Source organism: Falco punctatus (assembly GCF_963210335.1).
Source record: "Falco punctatus genome assembly, chromosome: 16".
Taxonomy (NCBI): domain Eukaryota; kingdom Metazoa; phylum Chordata; class Aves; order Falconiformes; family Falconidae; genus Falco; species Falco punctatus.
This window is the reverse complement of record NC_137596.1, coordinates 5,927,560-5,944,044: the sequence shown is the minus strand read 5'-3', so window position 1 is coordinate 5,944,044 and position 16,485 is coordinate 5,927,560. Positions and strand designations below refer to the sequence as shown.

The 16,485-nt window shown below is 41.3% G+C and overlaps 2 protein-coding genes across 2 annotated transcripts in view; both read right to left on the bottom strand.

The window, feature by feature from the left end:
• Positions 1 to 4,746, bottom strand: part of CLMP (CXADR like cell adhesion molecule) — a 47,975-nt gene extending 43,229 nt beyond the window's left edge. The window contains exon 1 of the mRNA XM_080366855.1: positions 1,537 to 4,746. Within this exon, the coding sequence (XP_080222981.1) occupies positions 1,537 to 1,564 (28 nt within the window). The 5' untranslated portion in view covers positions 1,565 to 4,746. The remainder of the gene's footprint in view (positions 1 to 1,536) is intronic.
• The window catches only part of HSPA8 (heat shock protein family A (Hsp70) member 8), a 240,724-nt gene that overhangs the window by 52,665 nt on the left and 171,574 nt on the right, over positions 1 to 16,485 (bottom strand). The window lies entirely within an intron of this gene.

Below are 16,485 nucleotides of genomic sequence, written 5' to 3'. Positions count from 1 at the left end.
GTGAATCAAAGACTGCAGCTCTCGTTAGACTCCATCAGTGAGGTAAGCAGCCTACCCTTCTGTCTCCCAAGCTCCACAGAGCCACTTTCCTGGCCATTTCTGCAGGGCTGACCCAGCCCAGACACTTCTGGCAGAAGCCTATCTGTTCTTCCCAACCTTGCTGTCTCATTTCCTGGAGTCTTCTTGAAACGCTGTCTCCACCATAGTGAGACATAAATGGCCAGGGCAGATGTGCAGGGGTTCAAACTGCTGCCCGCACTCCCCTGCAGATTCTGCAGCGTGTCCAAGCCCCCTGTCACATTCCTACAGATAAAACCTTTGCTAACAGCAATCCTCAGAGAAAAAAAACACCACCACCTTTTGTACAATTTATTCAGCAGCTCTACAAATGCTGCTTGTCTTTGATATCTAGGCATCTGGCTAGTCTGTACTCCACACCTGTGAGACTTAAGGAACTGGGCTGTCCCCTAAAACATTTCTTTATAGCTGTCCCCCCCCTCCAAAAAAAAAAAAAAAAAAAAAGTCTGTTCTATCTGTGCCCAGCCACACCAGTTCACCACCTTGTGGGGCTCAACTCTTCCCAGGGAATCGAAGACCAAACCACTTTTTCCACACCTGTACCACCCAGGTTCCTGGGGCACAGGAAGACACAGGAATCGCAGCTTTTGCCCGACCACAACAGATTTCAAAGCTGTCTGCCTGTCAGCACGATCTGGTGAGCCGAATGGAGACAGCAGCTCACTCACCACATTACAGTGCCTCTGGAGATGCAGAAGCCCAGGCTGCTTCCGAGTCAGTCTCACAAGCCCCCTCAAAGACCTTAGGGCTGCAAACTCTTTTCTCTATAGGCTATGGCTTTAACAAACAGCTCTCTTCAGCCCTTCTGCCTTCACTCTAATGTCTCCTTTCCCATTCTCCACTCCTCTCCTATCCAACAGTCTACCTCTACCTCTTTTCTTTCTCCTTTTTCAGCAGCCCTCTTTCTTCCCATTTCTTGCCTTCCCCCTTTATCTCCCTTCTCCCATCCTTCTCCCCCCCAGCTCCTCCCTCTTGCACTTCAACACATCTGTTTCTAATCTTAGGCATCAATTGGAAACAATACCCCCTTTTTATTTTAAAATCTCAATGTTAAATGCCCAAGCAAATCAAAACAGAGTTAAACAAATTTGACACTATGCCTGAAACAAAGACATTTTGTTCACCTTGTTTTGCTAAAGACATTCAAGCCCCTCACTAGTTCATTGCTTAAAAGCGCTGTCTTCTTTAAACAAGAAACATACATTCCAAAATAAGTCTGTTTAACCACCACTTCTAAAAAATGAATCCAGATATTAAAAGATCTCTGGCTATCAACCTGCTAATAAAGCAACAAGAAAAGCATCAGAACCCAAACGACACCGAAATTGGAGTTTTCCATAAAAGTTTTTTCTTTACAAATCCCTTTCTCTAGCTCATCAGAAATGAATTTCAGTCATGCAGAGAGGGCGCGTGGAAGTTTGATTAAAAACGCTAAACAAAACCAAAAAGCCAACCTACCTAAAAAGAGAATTGAAAACGCAGACATTCCGTCTCCAAGCAAGAGGGACTTTTCCTCCCTTTTTCTTCCTTTCTCCCAGGAACAGCAGGCAGACCTGCACAGGATTCAAAGGAACGCCTCTGGAATGCACTGAGTGTAATTGCATCCATGTGCCAGAAAAATAACCAACTTCACTCTTTCTTCCCTTCTGCTATTCATCTCCTTGTCCATATTCCATCCAGATTCTGCGAGAGATTTTAGATCTCTGCAGCTGTAAATTCAGGCCTTTGAGTTTCTGGAAAAGAAGACACAGAGGCAGTGCAGCAAGGAGTTCACATCTATGGCAGCATCGAACAATTTTGCTTGTCTGAAAAGGAGAGAAGCAGGGGAAAACACTGTGCTCAATGTTCACCACATGGCTGCCTCCCAGAAGAGCCCCTCCCTACCATCAGCTGGGATTAATAGTGAAGACCAGTCATGTGGGTGAGGTAGAGCTAATTTCTAGCAATACGATATATTTACCTTGGAAGGAGAAACAAGAGGATTTCTCTAGTGCCAAAACAGTTAAGTTTGGAGGCAGTAAAGATCCCGCATGGAAAAAAAATCAGATTCGTCACTCAAGGGCTAGAGAGACTCTCGGAAAAAAGCACACATGCTCTTCAGAGTGATAAACACACTCACATGTGTACATTATTCTCTTTTGTAGCTAGTAAATTGCAGAATTAAAGCTTTTAGTATTACTGGAATACTTACTCTGTTTGCTTCATAGCTTCCTCTGAATTTCTAGGGGAGAAAAAAGTTCCTGAAAATGGATTTAATTTTGCATTTTATCTGTGCTTCACTGATGAGAGAAAAAGCCAAATCAAGCAGAAATTGGTTGTCCGCATTTGGTGACTGTTATAGAATGCAACTCATAACTGGCTCCCCAAAGGCCATTTTAAGGCAGCCCGAGACCTTTACAGTCCATTTTCCGCTTCACCCTAGTGCGGATAACAAGTTTTAAAAACCAGCTCAGATACTCCATTCCATTTCTTGCTATCACAGCAGTGACGATAAGCCTCTCAGTTTCTGTAAGAAATATCAAATGTGGGGAGGAGTAGAGTTCACATACAATGACTTTGACCATCTACTGAGCTCAACCAGCCAGAACAGAACTTTTTTATTCTTCAGTAAAACCTGTGTAAATCTTGCTGCTCACAGCAAGGCCGAGGAAACAGTGCTGTTTTACGTGTGCGCATATACACAACTGTTCTGATCTACTGCGCTTCGCACATACATAGGTCATGCTTACACCTTTAAATCCATGTGCCCCAGGCTACATCTGCTCTTCAGAAAAGCAAAGGACTTCCAGCCAGCCTACTTGGCTATTAACAGAAGAGTAAACACTGGCTACCTGAAACTCTACAGTGGCTGTAAAACCCATTCAAGGAACTGAGTAAGCATTTGGGTGGCTATCCCGTGCTGATCTGGGTGTTGCCACAGCTATACAGATACCAGGATCCTAGCTCATTAGTTGGAATCTAAGACACATCTACATAAGCAGCAAATGCATATTTTTTTTTAAAAATAGACACATTCAAGTGCCCACCATGCACAGCAGACAGGTAAATTTGTTTGATTTACAATCTTGTGCAACTTGGGGCCAAAGGAAAGCTTTGGAAGACAGAAGAAAAATCCTTTCCCTTAGGAACACTCATGAAAGTATTTCTAAGACCCAAGATAAAGAGCAGGCCATATGCACGGCTGCCAGCCTGTGGCTCGAGACCTCTGACTTCAGTCTCAAGCTCTCATTAGCTCCCTGTGTAACCCCATCCACACATAGTTTCTCTGTCCTTCCCTTGTAAAATCAGGGATAGCGTGCTCTCCCTCTTCAGGGATGAAAACAGATAGAGCAATCTTTATGAAGTCCAGAATGAGGGGCACTATACTCAGAAATACTATAGAAATTCAGTATCTTAGCTCTTCATTACAGTAGATTATTTTCAGGCATTTCCTGGAAGACAAGAAACACAGCTATCCTGGACAAAAAACAAACCCTAAGTTCAGGTAGACCCCAGAGAGAAACAACGTGGGTAAAAATTCTCCTTCTGCATCCTGTTTCATTAAAGTTTCATTTGCCCCTCCCAGCCTCAGATGGAAACAAAAGCAGCATTTGGCTCCTCCTCTCCAAAACAGCTGTTCTCTCTGTAACAGTGAGAAAGTGTTTTAATCAGCATATTCAGCTAATACAGACTGGTGATGCAAAAGCAACCGTTATCAGGTCAATATAACAGTTCCTACAGGGCAGCTGTAGCTATCCCATCTATCCATTTCTTACGAGCTGATTCCTTCAGAACCTTTCCCCAGACACTTGACCAAACAGGCTGCTGGTTTTCAAACACTTGAGTGGATCTGAGAGACCACCATTGATTTTTAGTGCAGGACACAAATCAATGAAGAAAAGTGCATTTAATCCCTTCCCCCGCTCTCCAGAAGCCAAGCAGCCCTGAGCTTGTCTCTCTGCATTACAAGTCTGACAGAAGATGTCCCAAGCTATGCTGCAAGCACCCAGCATGCTGCTCCGCTTTAATACAATCAATGCATCAGAAACCAAGGCAGAGGGAAGTGTTGTCACCCTGCACTCACTGCTCAGCCTCCACTGAAACCCGGAGAGCTGGGATACACGCGGAGGAGGGGGATGTGGAGAATGGAAGAGGAGGTCATGCATGCAAAAATCTCTTCATCATCTTGGACGAGCCATTCCACAGCCTGTTCTCACGTTCAGGAAGCTCCTCAAGAAGTTGTGCTTTGGGGTTCGGTGGAGATTCTCCCTCTGGTCTCCATAGCTGTTACGGCAAGGGCATCTAATAGCGCCAGTGAGGGGCTAGTAAGGGCTGGTGTAAGTCCGTAGGGACACTTGTGCCACCCGCACCAGCACATCCTCCCAAGACCTTTGCTGACTGTGTTTGGGGAGCAGGTACTATCTCCAGCACATTGTTTTTCCAGAAGAGCCAAATTTTTCCAGGAGGCTTGTGAATGCTTTTATCTGTTACTGTACAATGCTAGCACAGCATGGGAGATGTGCATCACACACTTCTCAGCAGGGAGAACAGTGAAAGAGAAATTGATGTTTGCTATCTGAAGCAGTAAGAAAAAAGGTTTTCTAAAAAAGCTTTATAAAGTGAGTTAGGTTTTTGGGGTTCCTGTGCAGCTGTTGACAGGCCCTGACCTTTAAGTCTGAGGTAGGTTCAGATTAGGATACCTGTATACAAGCAGCTGTAGAGATCCTCGTGGACCAGACCACCTTTTTTGTGGTCTTCCCTGGTACTGTCTCAGTTTCAGCCCCTTTCCCCTTTGCATGAGTAACCCTTTCCAGGAAAACATGCTCTCTTAAATCCACACATCCCAAGAGCCTGCCCAGCAATTTTCATCTTGTTGCACCACAGCTAGTAGAAGCATGGGAGGATCCTTTCTCTAAACTGCTAATTTTTTTTTTCTATGATGCTATTCCTTTCCCCTTACTCTTCCTCCTCCAGGGAGACAGCTCCTTGCAAGGTAGCTGTCCCCCATCGCTGCAGAGCTGCACACCATCTTCTCAACACTAAATGGTACTACATACATTCCTACCACCCAAAAAGTATCCAGAAGCCATATTTTCTTCCAAAACTGTTATTACATATCAGAAACACAGACTATGGCTATTCAGCTAGCCTCTCGTGTCAATTCTTTGTTGTCCTTTCTCTGAGCCTCCCAACACAACTTTATCTCACAGTTTATTTAAACAGTTTATTGATACAGCCCATAGAACAGAGTTCATCCACCAGCAAAACCAAAAGAGCACTTTGAACCTCTTGAGCAAAATGCTGTGTGCTGTTCAGCTTTTGGCTTCGCAACGAGAAAAAGAACAAAAAATACTCTGACAAATGAAGGGAAAAATCACACAAGCCAGTCTCTGAACAAGAAAACTTAAAAGCAGACAACAAAGAATAATTGGGTTGAAAATAAAACCCTTCACACAGATTTCTTTTCACAATAAACGACTGGTGGAAAGGCTGCTTTTTACTGTATCAGGACTCAGATACGGACTTATAAACTAGTTGTTGTTTAAGAAGCTCTTATCTCTCAAGTAGGCTTTAATAATTGATCCTAAAAGCACTATTAGTCATTTAGTATTAGTAAAAAAGTCACACTTCAACAAGCCTTAGCACTTGCAGTGTCAGTAAATATATCTCTGAGGAAAAAAGCAACCCCAAACAACCAAAATACTTCTTAAAAGCTCTAGCTAGTTTGAAGTGCCTCATTCCACACAGCTTGTTACGCCAGCAATTGTTTTTGCTTATTTTACAGGAAAATACCCTTACAACTTCTTCGCATGCTCTTACTTTCTCTGTAAGCCTGTAAATATACTTTACATTTATACTACAATAAACAAAAAGAGTCCCTCATACACAAAAAGAACTTTTTAAACCTTTGTTAACTTTCTGGTTTTGTTACAATAGCTAAGAACTGAGCACAAAATAAATTACTTATATTGTAACATTGATTTTATACTAGAAGGCAAACCAGATTAAAACCTCCAAGGTTTCATTTTCATTAACACCAAAAGCTTGAAATACCTCTTACAAGACAAGGCTTTTGTTTTCAAGCAAAGCCCTAACAGAACTTTCCTGAAAAGGGAAACATCCCCTCAATTAAAACATTACCAATTAGCCTGAGGGAACATAGTAACACCTGTTCACCTTACCTTCAGAGTTCAGGTCCCTTCAAACAGGACAGGGAATAAAAAAACCCAAACAAACACTGCAAAAATCAAGAATGCTGGGTTTTATTCAGTTTCCTTTGAAAAATCTGCAAATGAAACACCATGCTTTAATTTCCCAGCTGCAAGACTGGAAAACTGGCAAGGAAAGCTTATCTATGAATCACAGGTGTGAAGCATGTGAGATTACACAGGGAGGGTCAGAACACAAGTGAAAGCAGCACAGGAGGTCAGTTGGTTTCTTAGATGGAGGAGTTATGGTAGAAAATAAATGACTTGTAAATACGAAGGGGTTTACATTTTATTAAATTTGTTTTTTAATGTGTATGTAATGGATGACAGTAGCGAATGCCAGTTAGAAAAGCTGAGTAAGTTAGCTAAGAAGTATATATGTGAAAGTAATGGCTAAGAAAAAGAAAAGAAGAAAAGTTGTTTGCTGCTTTTACTATAAGGTAAGAAAAGCTATGGGTTTTTTAATAATTTGGTATAAGTTTATTTTAAAGTAAATGTAACTTTTATGTCTTGGGGAATGGTTTGAGCATGTAAAATTAATTTGAAGTAAAATATAGGAAACTATGGAAAGAAAAATGTTGGAGAAAGATTGATATGAGCGAGACTTTATGTGTTGCTCTGTCTGAACCTTAGCTTGGAGATGCTGGGTACCTGTGATATTTTTCTTCTAACTGCTTGTGACTTTTCAGCATTAATAGTTTAGTTCTGATAGTTCTTTCTGTGTTGATGTTTATTTCTGTTGGAGAGGCTTTTGCACTGTTGAAGATCTTCATGAGGGAAGACAGATACACATTTGTTACTAGATTCAATTCTTAATTCATTTTCCCAGTATGTAGTTTTTCTTTTGAAATAAGAAGAGCTTAGTAACTTGGCACACTTGAATTGATAGATATCCTTAAGTCTTCCTGCTAGCTCTGTCACTGACCTATTATGTGACATTCAGCACATTACCCCTTTTTACTCTTTTGCATTTTTTCTTTTCCATTTTTCTTTTTTTTTTTTTTTCCCCCCTCCCCGTACTCCTTTCACATAGTGCACAGTAGCTACTAGTATAGCAGCTAGTAATATGGAACCTGTGTCTTAGCTGAAGCCTTCAAATGTTGTGAAACAAAGGCTAGGAAGTCAGTTTGCAAAGCAGTTTCACAATATGAAACACTTAATTCTGGATATGAGTTGTTTTAGGAACAGATGAAACTGAACATAAAGCAGAGATTTGCTCAGATGCTTAGAAGCAAAAGAAAGCAATAATGTTATTTGCTATAATTGAACAGATAACATGTTAAAGCTGAAGGACAGAATTTTTAAATAAATTTTAAAGTGCGGTTCTATAGTACTGACTAATAGTCTTTCAAAAGTGCTTTCACCTGCATTTTATACTGGAGTGTCTGTCTTCAAGTGCAATGGAGGTAAGAAGGCTCATCGTGAGCCCTGTCTTGAAATTCCTTTCCTCAAAGGACTCAATAAAGGTTAGGAGAGATGAAGTCTGACCTGCAGAAGAATTAGGGAGATGTTTCTTTACCCCAAGAACAAATGTTTAAGCCTTTTAAAATGAAACTGTTGAAGGTAAAAGGTGAACTATGCATGTTTCTGTTCTTGGCTTTAAAGAAATATTTCAATACTTTCAATACAAATATTAGTGCTACTTTTGAAAAAAATTATGATATACTCTAGAAAAGCCATAATGTACTTCTTAACTGCTTTCAGGTAACTTGTCTTCAAGTAATTCTGACTATTTGAACTCTTTTCTACTAATGAACAACTGGACTGAAGCTTATGTTCTTGACCACTTCCAGGATATAGTTTATATGGCACACTATTGTCAGTTACCTGTAGAAAATTAAGTCCTTTGGCTTGGTTAACAGAATGTAACACATTTTGGATAGCAAACAAATTTTTCTTCTTAATATTAGAAGAGATTATTTAGTACTTAGGAAAGAAGTGACTGAAAAAAATTAATGAGAAGGAAGCAATGCTGTATGAATTTTCCTGTAAATATGTTTATGAATGCTTAGCAGCAAAGTTGATATGCAGGGCAGTCTAGAAATCTGAGACTGAAACTGCAAGTCCCAAGCCAGTCTGGGTTTCTTGTACTTCTCAGTTACTCAGCCTTGGAGAAGGGGAGAGGAGGAACCAACAGGTCAACTCCACGTGGAAATGCTAACTGTATGATTTCCACGTTCCTGCTATCTTTACTTCTGATCTTTTACAGCGGTCACTACTTTGTTAGCTGTAGTGTTTAACAACTGGGTAAGATCTTCTGTGACTCTAAAGGAAAGGAAAGATTTCTATCAAACCAGAGAAGGCAAAGAAACAGCTTGTGTCTTAGAAATTTTGCCCTGTCATCTATTAACCTTATCGTTAGGGAACATGGCATGTATAAAACTGATCTGTTGACTACTATGCAATTCAACTTAGAAGTGGGTAAAAAGTTTTTGATGTGCAATGGCTGTTTACAGAGCCAATAGGAAACGCATTTGAAACCCCCAGCCAACTACTTAGTGGGTGTACTAACCCCACACGCTGTTACAGTGACCTAGCATGGGGTGGTGGGGAGTGGGAGGGAAGGCTGAAGTTAAAATGATTAGTGCAGACTTGTGGGCTCGTTCTTAAACATTTTTTTCTAGGTCAGTGTTAAAAAATACTGTGAAGTGAAAATGACATGGGGTAATGTGGTTTTGAACGGCAGCCAGTCTGTTGCAGGCAGGGGCCAGGGAGAAACCTTCAGTCCCTGGAGCTCTGTTTCAGTCTCCACTTAACGGAGAGTTCGCTTAGAGCATGTGGAATAACTGAAGAGCCTATTTAGTCAAGCATAGCCAGTATGAGCCATTAACTGGAATGTCATAGTGCACAGCTATGGAGATGACTGTGTGGCATTTGAGCACCTACGATCCTGGATTCTGTTCTGTTCTGCTCTGCCTCTTTTGCCTCCTCTCTGAGATACAACGAGCTTTTAAGTTGTGCCTCAGTCTACATCTCCATAAATACATTGGAAAAGGGCTTTTTGAGCTGCTTAGAACCTGTTTTTAAGCACTTTGATGTTGGAAGATCAAGGTTACCTGTTAGTAGTTTATGGGTAGTTCGGTTAGATGGGATCTGTTTCTTCCTTGGCTTTGCAGTGGTTGCGCTTGAGTTGCATTTCCTTGCATCACAGTCTAACCTCAGTGGCTAGACTGACTAGATAATTTCATTAGGTATCCAGTGTTGCAAGAAACATTGACAAAGCCATTAGGACAAATTTGTTGTTTGCCACTGCCATGCTGAGCGTATAGTTCCTCACAGAGTCGATTTCGGGAACTTTGAACATGAATATGAATGCCGAAGCATGCTTGTTTCTAATGAAATTGCTCAATACCTAGTTTTAATGACTGTTCACGGCTGTTTTCGTATCTTATTGGGTAAGAGTAGCATATTTTCCTTTCTTGGCTGGCATGGCTTGAACACATTGTTAAAATACTTCGTTCATTGCTATTCAGCTATTTTATCAATCTTGTACAGTGTGCAACTGTACAGTTGCTGACAGGATCAAATGTGTGGACTGTGTTTTGAGGTGACCTAAAATTCAAGATGATTCATGTCTGTGTTTGCATGCTACCCTTTGCCTAAAGTATGAGTACCACCAGGTATTTTTTTTCTGCTTAGTCACGTTAATCATTGATCGGATACTTAAAATAGGTAGTTCCAGCTAGATCTGGGTACAAAACGGGAAAACAAAAAAAAATCAGGAAAATACTTGTAAATGTGCTGTGTGTCTTGAGTGATTTCTCTGTCAGGATATTAAATTTCTTCAAACATTGACTGCAATTAACTACTAGGTGAGAAGTTTCACGTGTGTAACCCAACTCATTCTCAGTGTATGTGGTAGTAAATTCAAGCTGCTTATTTGTTTATCCATGTTTTCAATAGGAAGCAAAGGATGGTGAGCTATACTGGCCAGAAGAGAAAGAACATGGCTAAAAGCTACAATTCCAGGGTTACGATGGAATATGAATACTACAATTTCTGTACGTATGTTTGTCTGAATCCTGACTTAAAAGAAACCCTTGTAAAAAGCAGCCCTTGTGCAACCTCTGTTTGTTGATACCTGTGGCTTAAGCGGAATGTATAGGATGGCCCACTAGGAGTGGTTTGAGGTCCAGATGCTGAAGAGATGCAAAACTTGAAATGTCCCTCTGAATCAAAAGGAATTTTGTTATTGAGGTAGAGATGACTTCCCATGTTAAATGAGTGCCAGCTTTTGGTCATGAAGCCTGAGGTCTGGACTTGCTGTCCCAGCGTTTCAATATTCTAATGCAAGTGTTATCATCAGACTGTGTGCCACAGTACCATAATTGGGCCAACTCGCTACTAGTTAGAAGCAGAAAATGTGTTGTCAGTGAATTTCTCAGCCTGTTTTTATCTTGGTGTCTTGAACTTGATGTCTAATTCCCATTTACAGATGATTACGACTTAATCCAGTTTCCAGGACAGTTAAGTGATGCCTGCGTGACTCTGAAAGAATGTCTGGAGAGTCTGAACATAGGGTTTTTTTTGCCTTTCTATGTAGAATGTTCTCTTTGGGCTTGTTGCATCTGAGGCTACGTTGTGGGTGCTTTCTCTGTATGTCACTAAATTCTGTATGCAATCCTATGTACAAGGATCGCTTTATTTGATGACAGCCTTATTGCACCAGTTGCTAACGTAGTTGAAGTTGTGCAAGTTGCTGCTGTAGATTGTATTGCATCATGCTGCTTAACACTACATGTAACTGTTAAATTTAATTAATGCAAACTGTCATTTAGTATACTGTTGCACTAATAAATAAAGCAAGGTAAAACTGTCAGGTAACCTGAGGCACTTCTCTTAAGTCTCAGGGATTTGATGAAATCTTAATGACTGTGTGCCCCAGGAAAGCTGATGGTTGTGATTTTTAGGATGTTGTGCACTTAATGCCTGAAAATGGGAGGCCTCCAGTCTGTTCAGAAAAGACTGTATCAATTATAAAATGCTGGCTTTTCAGTACGGTCTCTTAAAGGGTTTGGGTTTGTGCCCTGTGTGTCCTTACGCTTCAGGAAAAGATTGAAGCTTGTGAACTCGCCTAGGCGCACCTACATGTGCAAACATGTTGTTGTACACTCATGCATATATGAGCTACATAATCCTCTCTGCTTTTGTTGCAGTTTGCTTGAGGCAAATGTCCTGTGAGGTTATGTTTAAATAATGCCATCCAAGATAATCATTTAATGTATATTACTAATTTAATGTGAGCTGTAAGGAGTGAAGGTTCCAAGACCTGTTCTTTCAGCTCCTATTAAAATGCCAGCATGGTCGCTGAGGCTATGACACTGACTCTGTATGGCTAAAAGACACTCAGAAAGGTTTACTGCTCAGCTGCTAAACCTTTTCTGACAATCCCAGTTGCACCAATCAAAGCCATTTAAACCCAAAGGGCTCTTTTGAGAAGTGATAGGAAATCTTGAACCAGACAAGGGACACGGGCCATGGGAACCTATGCCACCAATGTGGGCAATGTTCTTGGAAGTTCCTTTTACAGCTCTGCCTTTGTTACCAAGTTGTGACTGGGTGAAATGCACCCCTTACTTCAGAAGAGTTCAAGCAGCGAAATAAAAAACCCGCAGTGCATGCTGCAGGCTAATGCAGGGAATGCCTTGACTCCTTCCTCATGGTCCTGGGTTCACATCTGGTGGTCTGAGTGATAGTCAAATTGTTAGGGCATCAGTGGGCAGCCTGGAAGAGTTGGGACCATGCTTAATAGGAGTAATTTGATGCCTGCTCAGGCCAGTGCATTAGGGAGCAATTGCTTTCTGTACAAGCCAGCTGCCTCGCAGGAGGCAGTACCTCAGCAGAAGCTGTCTTTCTTGACCCCAGCCTTAGCTTTCTAAAGTGAAGCAAGGCTCCTGTCTCTTGTGACTTAACAAGAACATCTATTCTGACATCTTATCTGTTTCTCTTTTCATCTCCTCTGAGGTATTATAGCCTGGTTCCTGCTGGAATTTCTTGTATAGATGTTAAGATCCATGTGTTGGACTGACTTTGCTCAGGACTGAAGAAGTTCTGAAGGAGTCTTATTCTTTCTTTGCTTCTTAAGGCAGGTCTGATAAATTTCACTTAATAAGGTTACTGTTCTATTCACTTTCTTCCACCTACTGTGACTATTCTTGGGAGATGGCATGGGTTTAAGTATTTGGAAAAGGCTTACCATGCATGTACTGTGCTGTGAATTAATCATGTTATTAAATGAGTAATCTTTCTCAGAGGTATTCCTAGCTAGTTGAAACTGAATTTCTGTTGATTGCATGGAGTTCTAGCTTAAGGACAGAACATAGACAAGATGTGTTTGCTCACGTTTCTTGACAGCCAAATTACAATATCCTAGCATCTCTAAGGAAACCAGTTTTCATGGTCCCAGTGGTAAGGAGAGAAGCAGAGGGATCTCCTTCCTGTGTGCACAGAAATATTCATGAAGATGTGGAGGCTGCTAGGCTGGAGTGAGAGTACTGTATCAATAAATAAAGAGCATCAGTATCTTATGACATTAGTGAGAAAAGAATGACATCTTTTCTGCTTTTATTTCCTTCTATTTTAGAAAATTCAGGTTATAATATTCAGGTCAAAATGACACTTCAAGCAAGTTTCTGAGGATTTGATTAAAAAAAAAAAAAACTACTTTGTGTTGCACTAAAGGAATCCATTAAGCTCAGTGAGGGATGAGCAGCTGTGTAAGGCTTCCCTAAGCCCTCTCTCCATGGACACCTCAGTGACTGAGATAGCTGGCTGGCAGGTCTGAATACCCTGACTTCAAGCTGGGGAGGTCCTGGAGGAATATCGGGAATGCAGGTTCCCCTATAAGCGTATGTAGGGAAGGAAGCAAGTGAGCTGGTGGATTTTTGGTATACTGGCAGGGATGGTAACTGGTAGCAGAATTTAATCCTGTTTTTCAGAAGTAATTAGTCCCCTATTAATTAAGAGATGAGCCCTGTCTAGCTACTTTGGTATTTGGTAAAATCTTGCTCTCATGTCACAGCTGTTATCTCTTACAAAGATAGAGGAATCCATTTTTAGACTATTCTGTAACTGATTTTCCTTCAAGAATTCCTTGCCCCATCCAGATTCCCCTGCTCAAGTGATCTGCAAATTGGCCATTTATTTAAGATTTAGGCAGCCTACAGGCTATTGCTTGAGTGCTAATCTGAAATGTGTTACCTGAAAGGCAGTATTATTTTTATTCGGAATGCTCTGCTCTTCTTGCATGAAGAGCTGCACCACTGTGGATTGGTGGTACCACTTTGCTGATTCTGTATTATGTAGTTCCCTTCTAAAGAGGAACACTGGTCTGTCAAGTTCTTCTATGCAGCACCTCCTGTGCTGGCTGGAGATCTTGATCTCTGAGAAGGAACTGGGAGGAATCCAAGCATTTCAAGGCAATTCGCTTCTAATCCAAGTGTGTTTAATCCTGAAGCTGACCAGCATCCATACCAGTGTTGAATATGCCCAATAGTTTTCTGGCTCAAGTAAACTGCCCTAATTCTACATGTTTGCTTCTTCCTATCTGCAGCACAGAAATGTTCTGGAAGTGCTGATATCTAGCACAGGAGGAGGCTGTTCACTTAGTATAGATATAGCCTAGGCTAGGAAGAGCTAAAATGCACAGTCTTATAGGTTTTGGAACAAAACTGACTTTTTTCCAGCTGAGATTTTAAATCTCAAACTAAAGGGCATTTGAGGGGCTGCTAAATATCTGGGAAGCTGGAGGTTCCCGTGTTGCTAGCTCCTGGCATCTTTTTCTAGTCCCTGAAATGAGTTGGTTATTATTGTGAAAGAATAGCAAAGGAGACAGCCTACTCTACTCCTGCAGAGGAGGTTCTCATCAGGATCTCGTTAGAGTCCTAGCCTCACAAACAGAAGCTGAGAGGCAGCAATTCTGTCTGTGCGGATTGCATGCACCTCCCCTATAGAAGGTTGCTGAAAAAGTGATGCTTAGCCTAAGCACACTGGCTGTTCTGGTACATCAGTGGAATGGTGAAAGGAGGGGCTTGGCAGACAAACTCCTGTTCTGAATGACTTTACCTGGAGGTAATCTTTTCCGCCAGACTGAGTTTGACATTAAAAATGGAAGAGGCTAGGGACGTTTTCCACCCAAAGCTCAATGGGAAGTGGCAGGTGTCAGATTTTTGCAAATTTCTTTGTCTCAACTCACAGGCTTCTGCTGACAAGGACTTGAAGGCTCCAACCTGGAAAAGCTCCAAAATAAATTTCTGCAAATAACTTAAAATACAAAATATTTTAAACAGGGGGAGGGGGAAGGACAAAGAGGTTAAAGGTAGAGGTGGAAATTCTTTAGCTTGGAGAAGCAGTATGGGGGAGAAATCTCATTTGTACACTGCTAGTAAGCTGAAGATGTTCACTTGCTTGCTGGTTTAGTCATTCAGAGTGCTGTGTCTTTGCCCAAATTATTGAACTCGGAACAGGATTTTTCTTCTCTTGTCATTCAAGTGCACATGGAGAAAACTGCTCACCAGTCGGGCCCTTTGGCTAACCCCTCTTGGGTTACCACTTGCACCTTCTTTTTTTGTATTAGATTCAAATGTGTATCCTGTATGTAAGCTAATTCTTAGTATCATGCTATTTAGTAGTCTTCCATCAGATGAGGAACTGATGCTACAAGAAAGTAGATCCCAAGTTTAGGTGACTATTTTCCTGCTCCTCACAGATACATGACGGATGTGTCTTGGGCAACACTTGCACCTTTTTGTCATGACAATAAATTTCACGGAATTAATCAACCCTGCAGACAGTGACTTGGATAAGATGCAGTCTTAGGACTTGAGGCATGCGACAAAGGTAATGTGCCTTAACCAGTTACTGTGTGCTTGTTGCATGGTTGTAGTTACTAATACTCTAAGGCCACTGATTGCAAGGCTATGCAGCTCAGTTTAGGTTGTGATGGGAGACATTCAGTATTCTAGGTGGGGATGCCTGGGAGCATCTGTGATGCACAATACCGTTGCTCACCACCTGCTGACTGATGCCCAGACAGTCCCTGTGCAGCGTGAAACAGAGCGAGGTCTTGAAAAGATTGGTCAGGATGAGTTTGGTGCAATGCTCTGGGTGATGCTCTGTCTGTGCTGAGAAAGGAGTGTACTCTGAATAATTAGAAAAGGTTCCACTGACGATTTCAAAGTAATGTACCACTGATGATATTAGAGTAAAGGAATGTACTCTGAAAAATTAGAAAAGGTAAGGTGGGCATCTGAAGGAGAAAAGGAGACCATGAGTCAGGAAATCGTTGAACAAAGAAAGTTGAAAGGTTTACTTCACCTAGATCCCACCTATTATGAATAGAATGATTAGATGTCGAAATCAAATGAATATGTATGTAAAGATGTTGTAACCTCTCATGAAAACTGTATAAATTACCTGACTTTTTCACTGAAAACTGGGGAGCTAGTTTGTCCAGTGCAAATTGGCTAGCTCCCCAGCATTGCACAAAATAAATACCTTTGCTGCTTAAAGACAAAATTTGTCTCTGAGCAGTTACTCTGTGCCGTTTTGGCATCAAGCAATAGGCCCCATCTGGCCAGCTCCCCCCAGTTTATATACTCGGCATGATGTTCTACAGTATGGAATATCCCTTTGGCCAGTTTGGGTCATCTGTCCTGGCTCTGGTTCCTTGTGTTACTATTCCTCTAAGTTTAGTAATCTAAGAGATCTAAGTTGGAGCTGGGGGAGGAAACCCCCCCCCTAGTTCTTTCCTCTTGGAGAAATATTTTTGGTTGCTTTTGTGATAAATGTTTTCAGTGAACTTTTAAACAAGTTGTCACAACGTGTTGCTGTGAAAATTAACAAGAGTCTCCATAAACAGGTTGAACAGTGATAGTAATGTGAGACATGCTGTTACTTGGGAAGTGGTCCAAATGTAAAATGTTTTTAATTAGCCACCACCCAGCCTCAGCCCAAGAGGACAACTATTAGCTGACAAGGTAGTGAAAACCTTCAGGTGAGGAGTGTGTGCATGTGTCCTGGTGAGGATGATAATATTTATGAAACAGCAGCACTTTCATCATAACATATCCTGTTCCACTATGGCAAGGTTACTTACGAGTTTTGTCTTAGCTGTGGTTGTGGTCATGCACAAGAATATTATCCCTGCCCAGTGGAAGAAGAAATCTAAGGAACTGGACAGCTGTACTTGATCAGAGCAGAAGTCCAGAAATTGCAATGT